We start from the raw sequence: 12,491 nt of genomic DNA on the forward strand, positions 1-12,491 counted from the left end.
ACATCAAAGTCAGATGTGAGGAGACCTCATTACTGGGCCTCTGGCATACTCTCCCATTGTTCAAAGTGTTAGAGACACACTTCTACACACAAGGCCAAGCGTCAGTGCTGTAAGTGTATACATGGGAAAGGGATCTGCCTGCCTGACACATCAAAACATTAAGGACACCTGCTCTTTTCATAACATAGACTAACCAGGTGAAAACTATGATCCCTTATTGATGTCACATTTTAAATCCACTTCAATCAGTGTAGATGAAGGGGAGTAGACAGGTTAAAGATTGATCTTTAAGCCTTGACACATGGATTGTGTACCGTATGTGTGCCAATCAGAATGTGAATGGGAAAAACAAAATATTTAAGTACCTTTGAACGGGGTATGGTGGTAGGTGCCAAGCGCACCGGTTTTAGGTCAAGAACTGCAACACTGCTGGGTTTTTCATGCTCAACAGTTTCACATGTGTATCAAGAATGGTCCACCAACCAAAAGACATCCAGCCAACTTGACACAACAGTGGGAAGCATTGGAGTCAACATGGGCCAGTATCCCTGTGGAACGCTTTGACACATTGTAGAGTCCCTCCGTGCCCTAACGAATTGGGTCTTTTCTGAGGGCAAAGGGGGAGGGGTGCAACTCAATATTAGTAAGGTGTTCCTAATGTTTTGTACATTCAGTGTATAGGTCTACAGAACCTGCTCTCTTTTTATACTCAACTTTCTCATCACAACTTATTCCATTGTTTATGAATTCTAATGAGATCAGACAACCAGAGCCAATGTGCAGGCGTAGGCAGTGGTGCTGATTACCTAGAGGGAAATAGAAAGAAACGGATCGTATCCATCATCTAAACAAACCAAATGTTTTAAGCTCTTCACAAGCACATTTGCAACTCATTAGTTGAACATTTCCAAACCATCTGTACTGGACTACAAATGAATTGTTGACCTACTATTCATATTGAAAGAAGTCTGAAGTATAATCTTGTCAAAATTATTCAGGACAAATCCTGGATACTTTATAGTGTCATTACAAAATTACGCCAAGTATTCCAGGAGCTGATCTAATTTGTGATACATACTGCAGTGGAAGGCATTGTTATGCAGATTTATGGAATAACATTATGTCTGTTATGCAGCACAATTGGGAGAGCTCAATGTGTGATGCTTCAAATAAATCCCCATCACCCTTTGAATTATATGATGTCCATTCTTCCCTTCAATGATCAGTAGGCCTATTAATATTCACTGGTCATATCCAACTGTTTATGGTATTGTTATACATGTCAGGTTTATGCCATATTCACATGGAGATTTTTTTCAGATTCCTTTTTTTAACCTTATGGCCTCATACCAGCAATAAAATGCCATGCGTGGGATTGAGAATGTTGGAGCGAAATTCGACACACACTTCTAATTGACAGTTCTGAATGGTGCGACTGTGGGAAAGAAGCTCAGGTTGCAGGTTAGGTAGGGCTTTCCGGAGGCGGCTGTGCTAGCTTTTGTGTTCTAAACAGCAGCTGTACCATTCAATTTGAAAATGTTTACCCAACAGACTCGAGTCATTCATGCCTTCATTCTCCCGCCCAAAATCAACCTTCTGTCGCGACAACACATTTAGAGGTTCTTCTGGTCGGGTTATATTAGAAAAATAGACCACTGCAAACAAAACCACGAAATTAGCGGGGAGTAATTAATGCCCCCAGCTCTTAAAAAGAATGAGTTTTACACAATATAAGATTAGGATTTTCAGTAGAAAATGCGGAGACCACCTGTAGATTTGCATGGCTTCATTTACCCAAGTCATTATCTAAAGTATTACTAGGTCTAAATAATTCTATAGGCAGGGGGCGGCAGGGTAGCCTAGTGGCTAGAGCGTTGGACCTGCCACCGGAAGGACCAGCCACCGGAATCACTCCCCGCGGTTACGAGCTCAAACCCCCGAGCTGACAAGGTACAAATCTGTCGTTCTGCCCCTGAACAGGCAGTTAACCCATTGTTCCCAGGCCGTCATTAAAAATAAGAATTTGTTCTTAACTGACTTGCCTGGTTTAATAAAGGTAAAATTAAATAGGCCTATTGGTAGATCATTTTGTAATGTGTAACGTTGCCTTTTCATTCCATGACGTCAAATCACATACCTGGCCCTCAGGTGCCACTTTATTGTATGTGCTCTGCTGAGTTGTAGCCTAAGTGTTGTGTCTACAAAGCATGGTTAGACTACACAATAGTTAGAGATTCATACATAAATTGTCATTTCATTTATTTATTGGGAATATTGCCACATCAATGTGATAGACAATGTTCCAATCACAGTTTGTTTCAGGACAAATTACAATTCAGCAACATAGGGCTGAGGTATTTTCCCAGAAATAGATACACCAATATATTATAATAATATATTTTACAATATGTAAAAACATTTTACTTCGCAATTGTAAAGTTAATAATACATGCACAATAGAGGATATTCTACACAGAAGAATAACAATAATTTTATATTTTACGAACAAAAGATAAAATTGTATAGGGAAGAATAATTTCCAACAAGAAGAGAGCATACAGGGTCGTGCTAGACCAAAATATTATCTGGTTTTGACATCGAAAGTTTAATTACTGAAAGTCTCCAAATAGGCTATGAGCATCACCAGGGTCTCCACATGGGCCCTCTTCCACCTGGGGTGACACGTTTCGGAGTGCTGCTGTTGTGAGGGACCGTTGCGCGGTTTGGACTCAGCACGACTCTATCACCGAGTTTCTGAGCGCGATGGAAGTGATTGAGAAGCTTCTGTTGTGAGCCAGTAGGCTGGTTTTTCGCTGAGAGGAAGCGCAGCGTCTCCTCCAGGCAGCGGGTGAATCCCTCCGCGTAGCTTTGGACAGGTGACGCTACGTTGAATGAAGCAGCAAGGCGCATGCTGTTGTCTTTCAGGTAAACCACAGCTGTCTCGAGAATGTCAGCCTTTTCCAGTTTCGAGTTGGGTTGGTGTGCTTGAAGTTCGGTTTTGAGGAGTGTCTTGAGCTGTTCGATGCTGCTGTTAATGCGGTCTCGGCGCATCTTTTCCACCACTGGTTTTCTAAGCTGGAGAAAATAAAGGATCTGATTAGTTTAATTGTATTTTAAAAAATCATGTTAAAATTCAAACATAACGTATTAAATTGATGAAGATAGAGGTAGCCTATTTGTACTTACTTTGATTTTCTCTTTCGTGGTCATCGCCATGTCGCAAATATTGACAGGAGCCATTGCTGTCGGTCAGTTGTTTGTTCTTGGTAGATAGTCGTCGGATGTTAGAACTGTGGTTTGTCCATCTCGACAGGGCTTCTGTATTTATACACTCATCACACTGTAAACCCGTGTGGGTCTCAGTTTGACAGGAGTTTCACACACTTGCTGGCCAATCAGGAACGCAGACAGTACAATGAAGAGGCTTCAATTACTTCATGCTAAATTGACTGTCTATTGCCTCAGGACAATGAGCGTGTCCCAAAGGAACAGGTGGAGTGTGCAATAAAAGAGTGCTGTGAAGTAGTTGACTCTGTTGCTTGCAACTGCATTCCAAGATGTTGCATCATTCTCATGAAAGACTCAGACCAAAAGGCGGGAAAACAAGTCCTGAATAAGTGAATGGTCACCCAGAAGATTATTCAGTATCAAGGGACCTTACTGCTTTTTCGCGCATTTTTTGGGATAAATCAGTTATTTTGATGAATTCATTCAACCGTACAACATATTTCAAATGCGCATATTATTAGGATTCTTATAGCAACTCTTATAAGGCCTACTATTGTATTATAATAAAAGTATTTACAACAGTATTATAATAAATATAGGCTTATAATTATGTTATTCTAAAACTATTATCATTATTATTGTTCTTCATCTTATTGTTGTTGTTATATTGCTATATTGTATTTACTTCGCCACCATGGCCTTTTTTTTAACTTTACCTCCCTTATCTCACCTCATTTGCTCAGATCGTATATATACCCATTTTCTACTGTATTATTGACTGTATGTTTGTTTTATTCCATGTGTAACTCTGTGTTGTTGTATGTGTCGAACTGCTTTGCTTTATCTTGGCCAGGTCGCAATTGTAAATGAGAACTTGTTCTCAACTTGCCTACCTGGTAAAATAAAGGTGAAATAAAATCAAAATAAATTGTTATTATTTTTACTATTATTATATGTCTGTTGTCACTGTAATTATATATTTTTTCGATATAGGATATACAGAAACAGTCTGATAGCTTATGTGAATCTTTGTAAACTACTATTTTCTCTTAGTTCATTTTTTTTTCAGCAATCGGTCAACAATGTATCAACATAATATTTTTCCATATGGCCCCTTGGGAATTAGATGCCTCATTGAGGACCGTGAGTAATGCGGTATTGAGAAAGGCACACTTCCATTGTTGCTCTGTTGAAAGTGTGCTGTGGGAAAGTTGGAACAACACAGTCTACAGGATTAGTTTTTGAAGAGAGGAGCAGCTGGCTTCTGTGCGCGGGAAACCTCTGTCAGCTCGGGTGAACTTTACAAGACCTGTTTCCCCCAAACGATTTATAAATCCACTAGAATACTATTTGGGTGCACTGTGTTGAAGCCGCCGTGCCGCCATCTTGGCACTCCCCCACCGTTGTAAAAAAAAAAAATTATTTTGGAAGTTATAGAAATGCATTTATTAATGTCTACATTAATTTTTGCCACATTTATTATGTTACAGACAACTTAATGTATACTTTTAAATTATATTATGTTGTCTGTCTGTCTGTCCGTCCGTCCGTCCGTCCGTCTGTCTGTCTGTCTGTCTGTCTGTCTGTCTGTCCGTCCGTCCGTCCGTCCGTCCGTCTATAAACATTCTCCTTAAAGTACAATTACTTGTGTTACTGTCCCCACAACAACAAAACATATTTTGATACATTTAATTTTGCCCTGAAACATTTAGTTGAAACACTGTAAAATTCCATTAATTTCTATGGAGGACTGCCCCTACTGGAGTGTCAATATGGCCGACAGGTGGCTTCAAAGCCTCTCAATGGCCAATACATAGCATGGCAATCCAGGGTTTATATGCATTTATATGCATATTTTTCATCTAAGGCACTGCATCGTAGTGCATCTGGTTCGATCCCGGGCTGTATCACAACCGGCCATGATCGGGAGTCCCATAGGGCGGCGCACAATTGGCCCAGCATCATCCAGGTTAGAGGAAGGTTTGGCCTGGGTATGCTGTCATTGTAAATAAGAATTTTTTTCTTAACTGACTTGCCTAGTTAAATAAAGATAAAATAAATAAATACAAAATTATGTAGACATCCCTTCAAATTAGTGGATTTGGTTATTTCAGACACATCCATTGCAGATAAGTGTATAAAATCGAGCACACCACCATGCAATCTCCACAGACAAACACTGGATGTAGAATGGCCTTACTGAAGAGCTCAGTGACATTCAACGTGGCACCTTCATACTGTAGGATGCCACCTTTCCAACAAGTGCTGTTATTGTGAAGTGGAAACTTCTAGGAGCAATAATGGCTCAGTCGCGAAGTGGTAGGCCACACAAGCTCACAGAATAGGACAGTTCCAAACTGCCTCTGGAGGCAACGTCAGCACAAGAACTGTTCGCCGACAGCTTCATGAAATGGGGTTCCATGGCCGAGCAGCTGCACACAAGCCTAAAACTACCATGTGCAATGACAAGCTTCGGCTGTCCGCCATTGAACTCTGGACTCTTGAGCAGTGGAAATGCGTTCTCTGGTGTGATGAATCACGCTTCACCATCTGGGAGTCCGACTGACGAATTTGGGTTTGGAGGATGCCAGGAGAACACACTGTTCCAACATCTAGTGGAAAGCCTTCCCAGAAGAGTGGAGGATGTTGTAGCAGCAAAGGAGGGAGCAACTCCAAATTAATGCCCATGATTTTGGAATGAGGTTCGATGAGCTGGTGTCCACATACTTTTGGTCATGTAGTGTACAGCCTTTTCTGACGTAAGGGCATTCATACTTCTTTCTCAGAGCTGTTGAGCAGAGCTGATGTGAAGGAAGTTGTCAAGGAAGTGAATTTGTGTTTATACAGGACCTCCCGCCCCCAACTACCATCAACCAATTAATGTCTAAGCCGAGCTATATCAATCAAATGTATTTATAAAGCCCTTTTATCATCAGCCGATATCACAAAGTGCCATACAGAAACCCAGCCTCAAACCCCAAACAGCAAGCACTGTTACAAAATTTAGGAGGCGTACGGCTATGCAGTACAGAGCTCAATTTGGCCTCTGCATGGATCCAGCACCTCCACAGTTGCGTCACACCCTCCATACGGAGCCTCTGATCACATTTTCAGATCAAGCATAAAAGATGCTGCATGGTCAATCTGATGTCTGAATTAGCCGTACAGCGTTTACGGGGATATGGCCTCTGCAGAAGTCAGGGCATTCATACTTCTTGCACTTCGAGGAGCAGCACAGAGCTGTTGAGCAGAGTTGCTGTGAAGGAAGTTGTCAAGGAAGTGAGTTTGTGTTTATACAGGACCCCTTGCCCTCACCTACGGTCAACCAATCATGTCAATGTGGAGCTAATTTTACAAAATTTGGGTGGCACACAGCGATGCAGTACGGAGGTCATTTTGGCTTCTGTATGCCCCCGGAGGCTCCTCCATTTTCGGATCAAGCATAAATTTGCTTTAAAGTGGCTCTTAGGGCATCAGTCCGGTTGTGCAACAACTGTGGAATGTTAGAATTTCAATGCAATTTTCATTGGTATTGTTAACGTCCACAAAATTACCCAGATAATAATGACTTGTTTATTTTCAATGGGAAAGGTGTGCAGCAACAATTGCTGGCAACATTGCTCAGCAACATTGCCGAAAAAAATTGCCAATGTATCACGGCCTTAAGTGTGTGTGTATGCCTATACTGTATAGGATAATGTAGCTTGAAAACAACATGCTGAATCAATAGCCTGTCTACTTCAAAAATAGTTGGGTGCCGCTGAATCCTCTTAGATCTTCTATAAAAATGAAATGGACAGCCCTCCAGCCATTTCTTTTATTCACCCTGTTTCTGTGTATTTTTCTATCTTCAGGATTACTGGAGATTGTGAGATTGTCTTAACCAGCCTTGCATCTCCCAGATGTATCCCTCTTCCTCTCCCGCCGAACTGGGCCATGTAAAAGGGCATAATGCATTCCTGGCTGTTTTGCTGAACCAGGCTTTGACTCTGGGTGCCCCTACGAGGGCACAGCTCTCTCACAAAGAGAGGGGCAGGTGCTTGGCGTCACGCGCCTCATCAAGTAGGGGGGTATCCTTGTGACTTGAACCACACAGGGAACCTGGGAAATGCCTGACCTCTCTTTATACCAGAGAAATCCCCCTTGATGTGTGCGCTGGTCTATGGCATTCCATGGACATGAAATTCACAGTAAAGGCGTGCAGCGGACAAAGCCACTTGAAGCGGGAAATTGTGGTATTGTCAAATGTACGCCTTCTGTCTTAATCAAGGCCTCTTTTAGTATTGTCACTGGGGCAGTGTGTTGGTGGCCAGTTATAAGACGCACACATAATACATCATCCTCTAGCTCTGCAATGTACCACAGAAGGTTATTTCCATTAACTTGACCTGGAGTGTACAGGTTCAATATTCTGAAGGCATCATTGGATTGTGTATTTACTTTATGCTCATGTGTTCATTCCATTAAATGACTTAACAAATAACAAACAGCTAACATTTCATTGGCTTCACATCATGATAGCAGACGCAAGTCTTATTATTTTTATTCCAGTATGATCTACCTGTTACTTCCTCTAGGTGTGTGGAGTTTGTGAGAGGCCTGGGCTCCCCAGCAGAGGTCCAGATGGTCTATTGAGGTCCAGGCATAATGAGGGTGTATGGATCAGTGGTGGCCGCAGCCCTGAATGGGGGCTTAAGTGTGGGAAAGAGGGGCAGGTCTGAGCTCTCACACATTCCTCACTGGAGAGGGAGAAGGCTTTGGCTGAACACAGAGGCATCTGGATTCAAAGCCATGGAGACTGTTTGGTGCGTGTGTGTGTGTGCGTGTGCGTGTGCGTGTGTGTGTGTGTGTGTGTGTGTCCAACGTGCCTCTCTTGGGTGTGTGGAGGGGCTCATAATGAAGCCATCACTTTTTCTTCATAAATAGATGGAATGTACACATTGGAATGTGTTCATACTCAAATGATGGGTTTTCATCTGCATAGTCATGTCTCACTTAGAAATGTGTCTTAAATTATTTTATTTTTTTAAACCTTTATTTAACAGTTATTGGCCCAACACTCTAACCACTAGGCTACCTGCCGCCCCATCTTTAAAGAGATAAGAAAAGACGGACCAGAGAGGATTTCCCTCCAAAAGACCCTTGCCATCTGTCTCTTTTCACACATATTAGCATGGCTATTTATAAGGCACATCAAGCATTGACAAAAAACTAAAACATTTTGTCCATTTATTTTAGAACAACCATTTGAGTCAAGTGTCTAGTAAGTTATTGAAGTATGTAGACATATACAAATTCTATTGACTTATTCAGGAGCGATAGGAGAAACACTATTTAGTAATAGCCTCTGAAATGATGTGTGATGTTTGCAGGTTGATTTGTATTGTCATGAATCTTGTCCTGAAAGCAGAACTGAGTGATTCCTCCTTAGATAGGCCAGCTGCAAAGTCAACATTGTCTATATTGTAAAAATTAATGGAAACCAAAACATACATTTTAGGTTGGGGTTAGGCATTAGGGTAAACAGTGTGGTTAAGATTGTATTACATTATGACTGTGCTAGCTAGTGACCACTGCAGAGCTGCCTCCATGACGAAAAACGCTAACCTACGTGATGTTCACTGTATTGTACTGTTTGGAGGCTTCAGTGGGAGAAGATGTTTGACTGTAGGTTCCATGTATGTGAGGCCAGAGGAGATTAAAAGAGGAGAGGTGTAATCAGTGGGAGGTAAGTGTGCACACACACACAGGCCAGGGCATGTGAACGAGGGCGTTAGAGGGGAACACACGCGCACCCTGGCTCAGTGGTGCCTCTGATCTGGGCAGCATGTTGAAAGGGTGTCCCTAGAGGGGGGCGAAGCGGTGGTGGATGGAGGAGCAGTGGGGTGTGCTATAATGATCGGAGGATGTGTGAGTAGGATCCTGTCCTGCTTTCCCACACTCTCATTTATTAGATATTTTCTGTGGGGGCTGAGTGCAGGGGGGCGAGGTGTCCAACAATAGAAGTGTGCCTTCCCAGAGGGCGCTGGATAATTGTATTAATTGGCATCAACAATGGGAATGTTTCTCTCCCTCTCCCTCTCGCCCCCCTCTGGTGTACATTTCTCATGCTTTCTGTTTGTACATGTGAAAGACAGAGAAGATGTAAATGGTAAATCAGTTATGTCAGGGGAGATACATTGTTTAATTGATATAGCACAATTACAGTATTAACACAATATTGCAGTAGATTCAATTTGATCTATTTGAATGAATGTTGATTTCAATGTGTTCTGATATATAGTAATTGTCTCCTTAATAGGTTAACATTAATTTCTGCAATGTGAAGTGGGCAATATCTTAACTCAGCAAAAAAAGAAACATCCTCTCACTGTCAATTGCATTTATTTTCAGCAAACTTAACATGTGTAAATATTTGTATGAACATAACAAGATTCAACAACTGAGACATAAACTGAAAGAGTTCCACAGACATGTGACGAACAGAAATGGAATAATGTGTCTCTGAACAAAGGGGGTCAAAATCAAAAGTAACAGTCAGCATCTGGTGTGCCCACCAGTTGCATTAAGTACTGTAGTGCATCTCCTCCTCATGGACTGCACCAGACTTGCCAGTTCTTGCTGTGAGATGTTACCCCACTCTTCCACCAAGGCACCTGCAAGTTCCCAGACATTTCTGGGGGAAATGAACCTAACCCTCAACCTCCAATCCAACAGGTCCCAGACGTGCTCAATGGGATTGAGATCCGGGCTCTTCACTGGCCATGGCAGAACACTGACATTCCTGTCTTGCAGGAAATCATGCACAGAACGAGCAGTAGGGTGGCATTGTCATGCTGGAGTGTCATGTCAGGATGAGCCTGCAGGAAGGGTACCACATGAGGGAGGAGGATGTCTTCTCTGTAACTCACAGTGTTGAGATTGTCTGCAATGACAACAAGCTCAGTCCGATTATGCTGTGACACACCGCCCCAGACCATGATGGACCCTCCACCTCCAAATTGATCCCGCTCCAGAGTACAGGCCTTGGTGTAATGCTCATTCCTTCGACGATAAACGCAAATCCGACCATCACCCCTGGTGAGACAAAACCGCGACTCGTCAGTGAAGAGCACTTCTTGCCAGTCCTGTCTAGTCCAGCGACGGTGGGTTTGTACCCATAGCCGATGTTGTTGTCGGTGATGTCTGGTGAGGACCTACCTTACAACAGGCCAAGCCCTCAGTCCAGCCTCTCTCAGCCTATTGCGGACAGTCATAGCACTGTTGGAGGGATTGTGCGTTCCTGGTGTAACTCTGGCAGTTGTTGTTGCCACCCTGTACCTGTCCCGCAGATGTGATGTTCGGATGTACCATTCCTGTGCAGGTGTTGTTACACGTGGTCTGCCACTGCGAGGACAATCAGCTGTCTGTCCTATCTTCCTGTAGTGCTATCTTAGGCATCTCACAGTACGGACATTGCAATTTATTGCCCTGGCCACATGTGCAGTCCTCATGCCTCCTGGGCACCTTTCTTTTTTTTTCCAGAGTCAGTAGAAAGGCCTCTTTAGTGTCCTAAGTTTTTATAACTGTGACCTTAATTGCCTACCGTCTGTAAGCTGTTAGTGTTTTAACGACCGTTCCACAGGTGCATGTTCATTAATTGTTTATGGTTCATTGAACAAGCATGGGAAACAGTGTTTAAACATTTTACAATGAAGATCTGTGAAGTTATTTGGATTTTTACGAATTATCTTTGAAAGACAGGGTCCTGAAAAAGGGACGTTTCTTTTTTTGCTGAGTTTATATGCCTTCAGGGTCCCTTATTAAGTCTACTGTCTGACTCAGTCCCCATCTGCAAAGGTCTTATAGAGAATGTTCCCAGGTAATAAGAGTGTGACACCCTGCTTGTGTTCAGTCTGTGCCTCTGATATCTGCAGTACCATTCCTTTGTTGGCCAGTTAACCATGAGATAATTGATGCCTCTCCCATTGTTGTGTTTGCCTCGCCCACTGACCTCAGAGTGTGGGAAAACTAATCCAGCCTGGGACTCATGGTTTTGTAATGATAATGTCTTCCTATAAATAGGGGAGTGGGCTCCCCTCTCAGCTCACAACTCAACTTCCTCAGAGAAGCACACACACTCTCTCTCTTTACCAGAATGGCTCCTACCTACACAAGCGACTCTGCCAACACCATGCTCTCTGCTGAAGACAAGCATAAAATAAATATTATTTATAACATATGTTTGTGTCATTGTTTACTATTGAATAATTTTCTTCATGATTTGAACTTTAAGGACATAGAACTAACCGAATGCCCTCTTCTCTTCATCAGCTAAGGAAACCAGTTGTGGAGAAGATGTGTAGAGACCGCATCAACACCTGCATAGAGCAGCTCGATACCCTGCTGGAGAGGTAGTTCCACAAACAGGATCCCAACACCAAGCTGGAGAAGGCTGACATCCTGGAGATGACGGTGGGGTTACTGAAGCAGAAGCTGCAGCCTCAGAGCCCAGTCCCCCAGAGGGCCCACAGTGAGGGCTACTCCCAGTGCTGGAGGGAGACCCTGCACTTCCTGTCTTCCAGCTCCATGAAGGACATGATGCTTCAGAACCTCCAGAGAGCTGGCCAGGACGCCTGCCCCTCCTCGCCACTCTCCTCCCAACATCAACACCACAGCCAGGGCCCAGTGAAGCAGGCCACCAGTGGTCACGAAACCGTGTGGAGGCCCTGGTAGAACCACTACTTGGAGACTCTCTATCTCACAAACTGGATGGGTGTTTAGCATCTTTCTTGCTGCAGGAAATACATTTCCAAACGTTATATTGAAATTATATTATTTTCCTGTTATATATGAAATGATTTCTACTGAAGTGATTATTATTCTCTCTCAGAGAAGAAGCTGAAAAACATATTTGTATCACTTTATAATGAAGAATATGTTTAATATTTTATATGTGTATGTTTACACGTTTTTGCATTTTGTGCTCACTTGATGCACCAATGTGTCCTTTAGTCCTTTCATTTTCTTTGAAGAGGATTGTTAAGGTTATATATTTACATTTATGGTTGCTTAGCCAACTGAAATCTTGCGTTAACCATATTGTATGTACTGACCTATTGAAGGGTATTTACAAATGCTTTGATATGCCTTTTGTAAAGGCTTTTTGGGACATTGTTGTTCCACTATAGGCACTGTTGTGCTGTGAAATGTATTGTTGACACTGTGTGTCTTTCATTCTCACTTGATAAAGTGAACATGCATCCAAAAAGGATTCCAATTAA

At 42.6% G+C, this 12,491-nt stretch overlaps 1 protein-coding gene and 1 pseudogene across 1 annotated transcript; one reads left to right on the forward strand and one right to left on the reverse strand.

The window, feature by feature from the left end:
• Window positions 1-2,253: 2,253 nt before the first annotated feature.
• On the reverse strand, window positions 2,254-3,281 carry LOC135527666 (transcription factor HES-5-like). The gene is made up of 2 exons (XM_064956156.1): window positions 3,187-3,281; window positions 2,254-3,075 (listed from the first exon to the last, which is right to left on the reverse strand). The coding sequence occupies exons 1-2, from the start codon at window positions 3,238-3,240 to the stop codon at window positions 2,641-2,643; spliced, it is 489 nt and encodes a 162-aa protein (XP_064812228.1). The 5' UTR covers window positions 3,241-3,281; the 3' UTR covers window positions 2,254-2,640.
• An 8,084-nt stretch (window positions 3,282-11,365) lies between these two features.
• Window positions 11,366-11,943, forward strand: LOC135527676 (transcription factor HES-5-like; annotated as a pseudogene).
• The last annotated feature ends 548 nt before the right edge of the window (window positions 11,944-12,491 follow it).

The sequence above is a fragment of the Oncorhynchus masou genome, chromosome 5 (assembly GCF_036934945.1).
Source record: "Oncorhynchus masou masou isolate Uvic2021 chromosome 5, UVic_Omas_1.1, whole genome shotgun sequence".
Classification (NCBI taxonomy): Eukaryota; Metazoa; Chordata; class Actinopteri; order Salmoniformes; family Salmonidae; genus Oncorhynchus; species Oncorhynchus masou.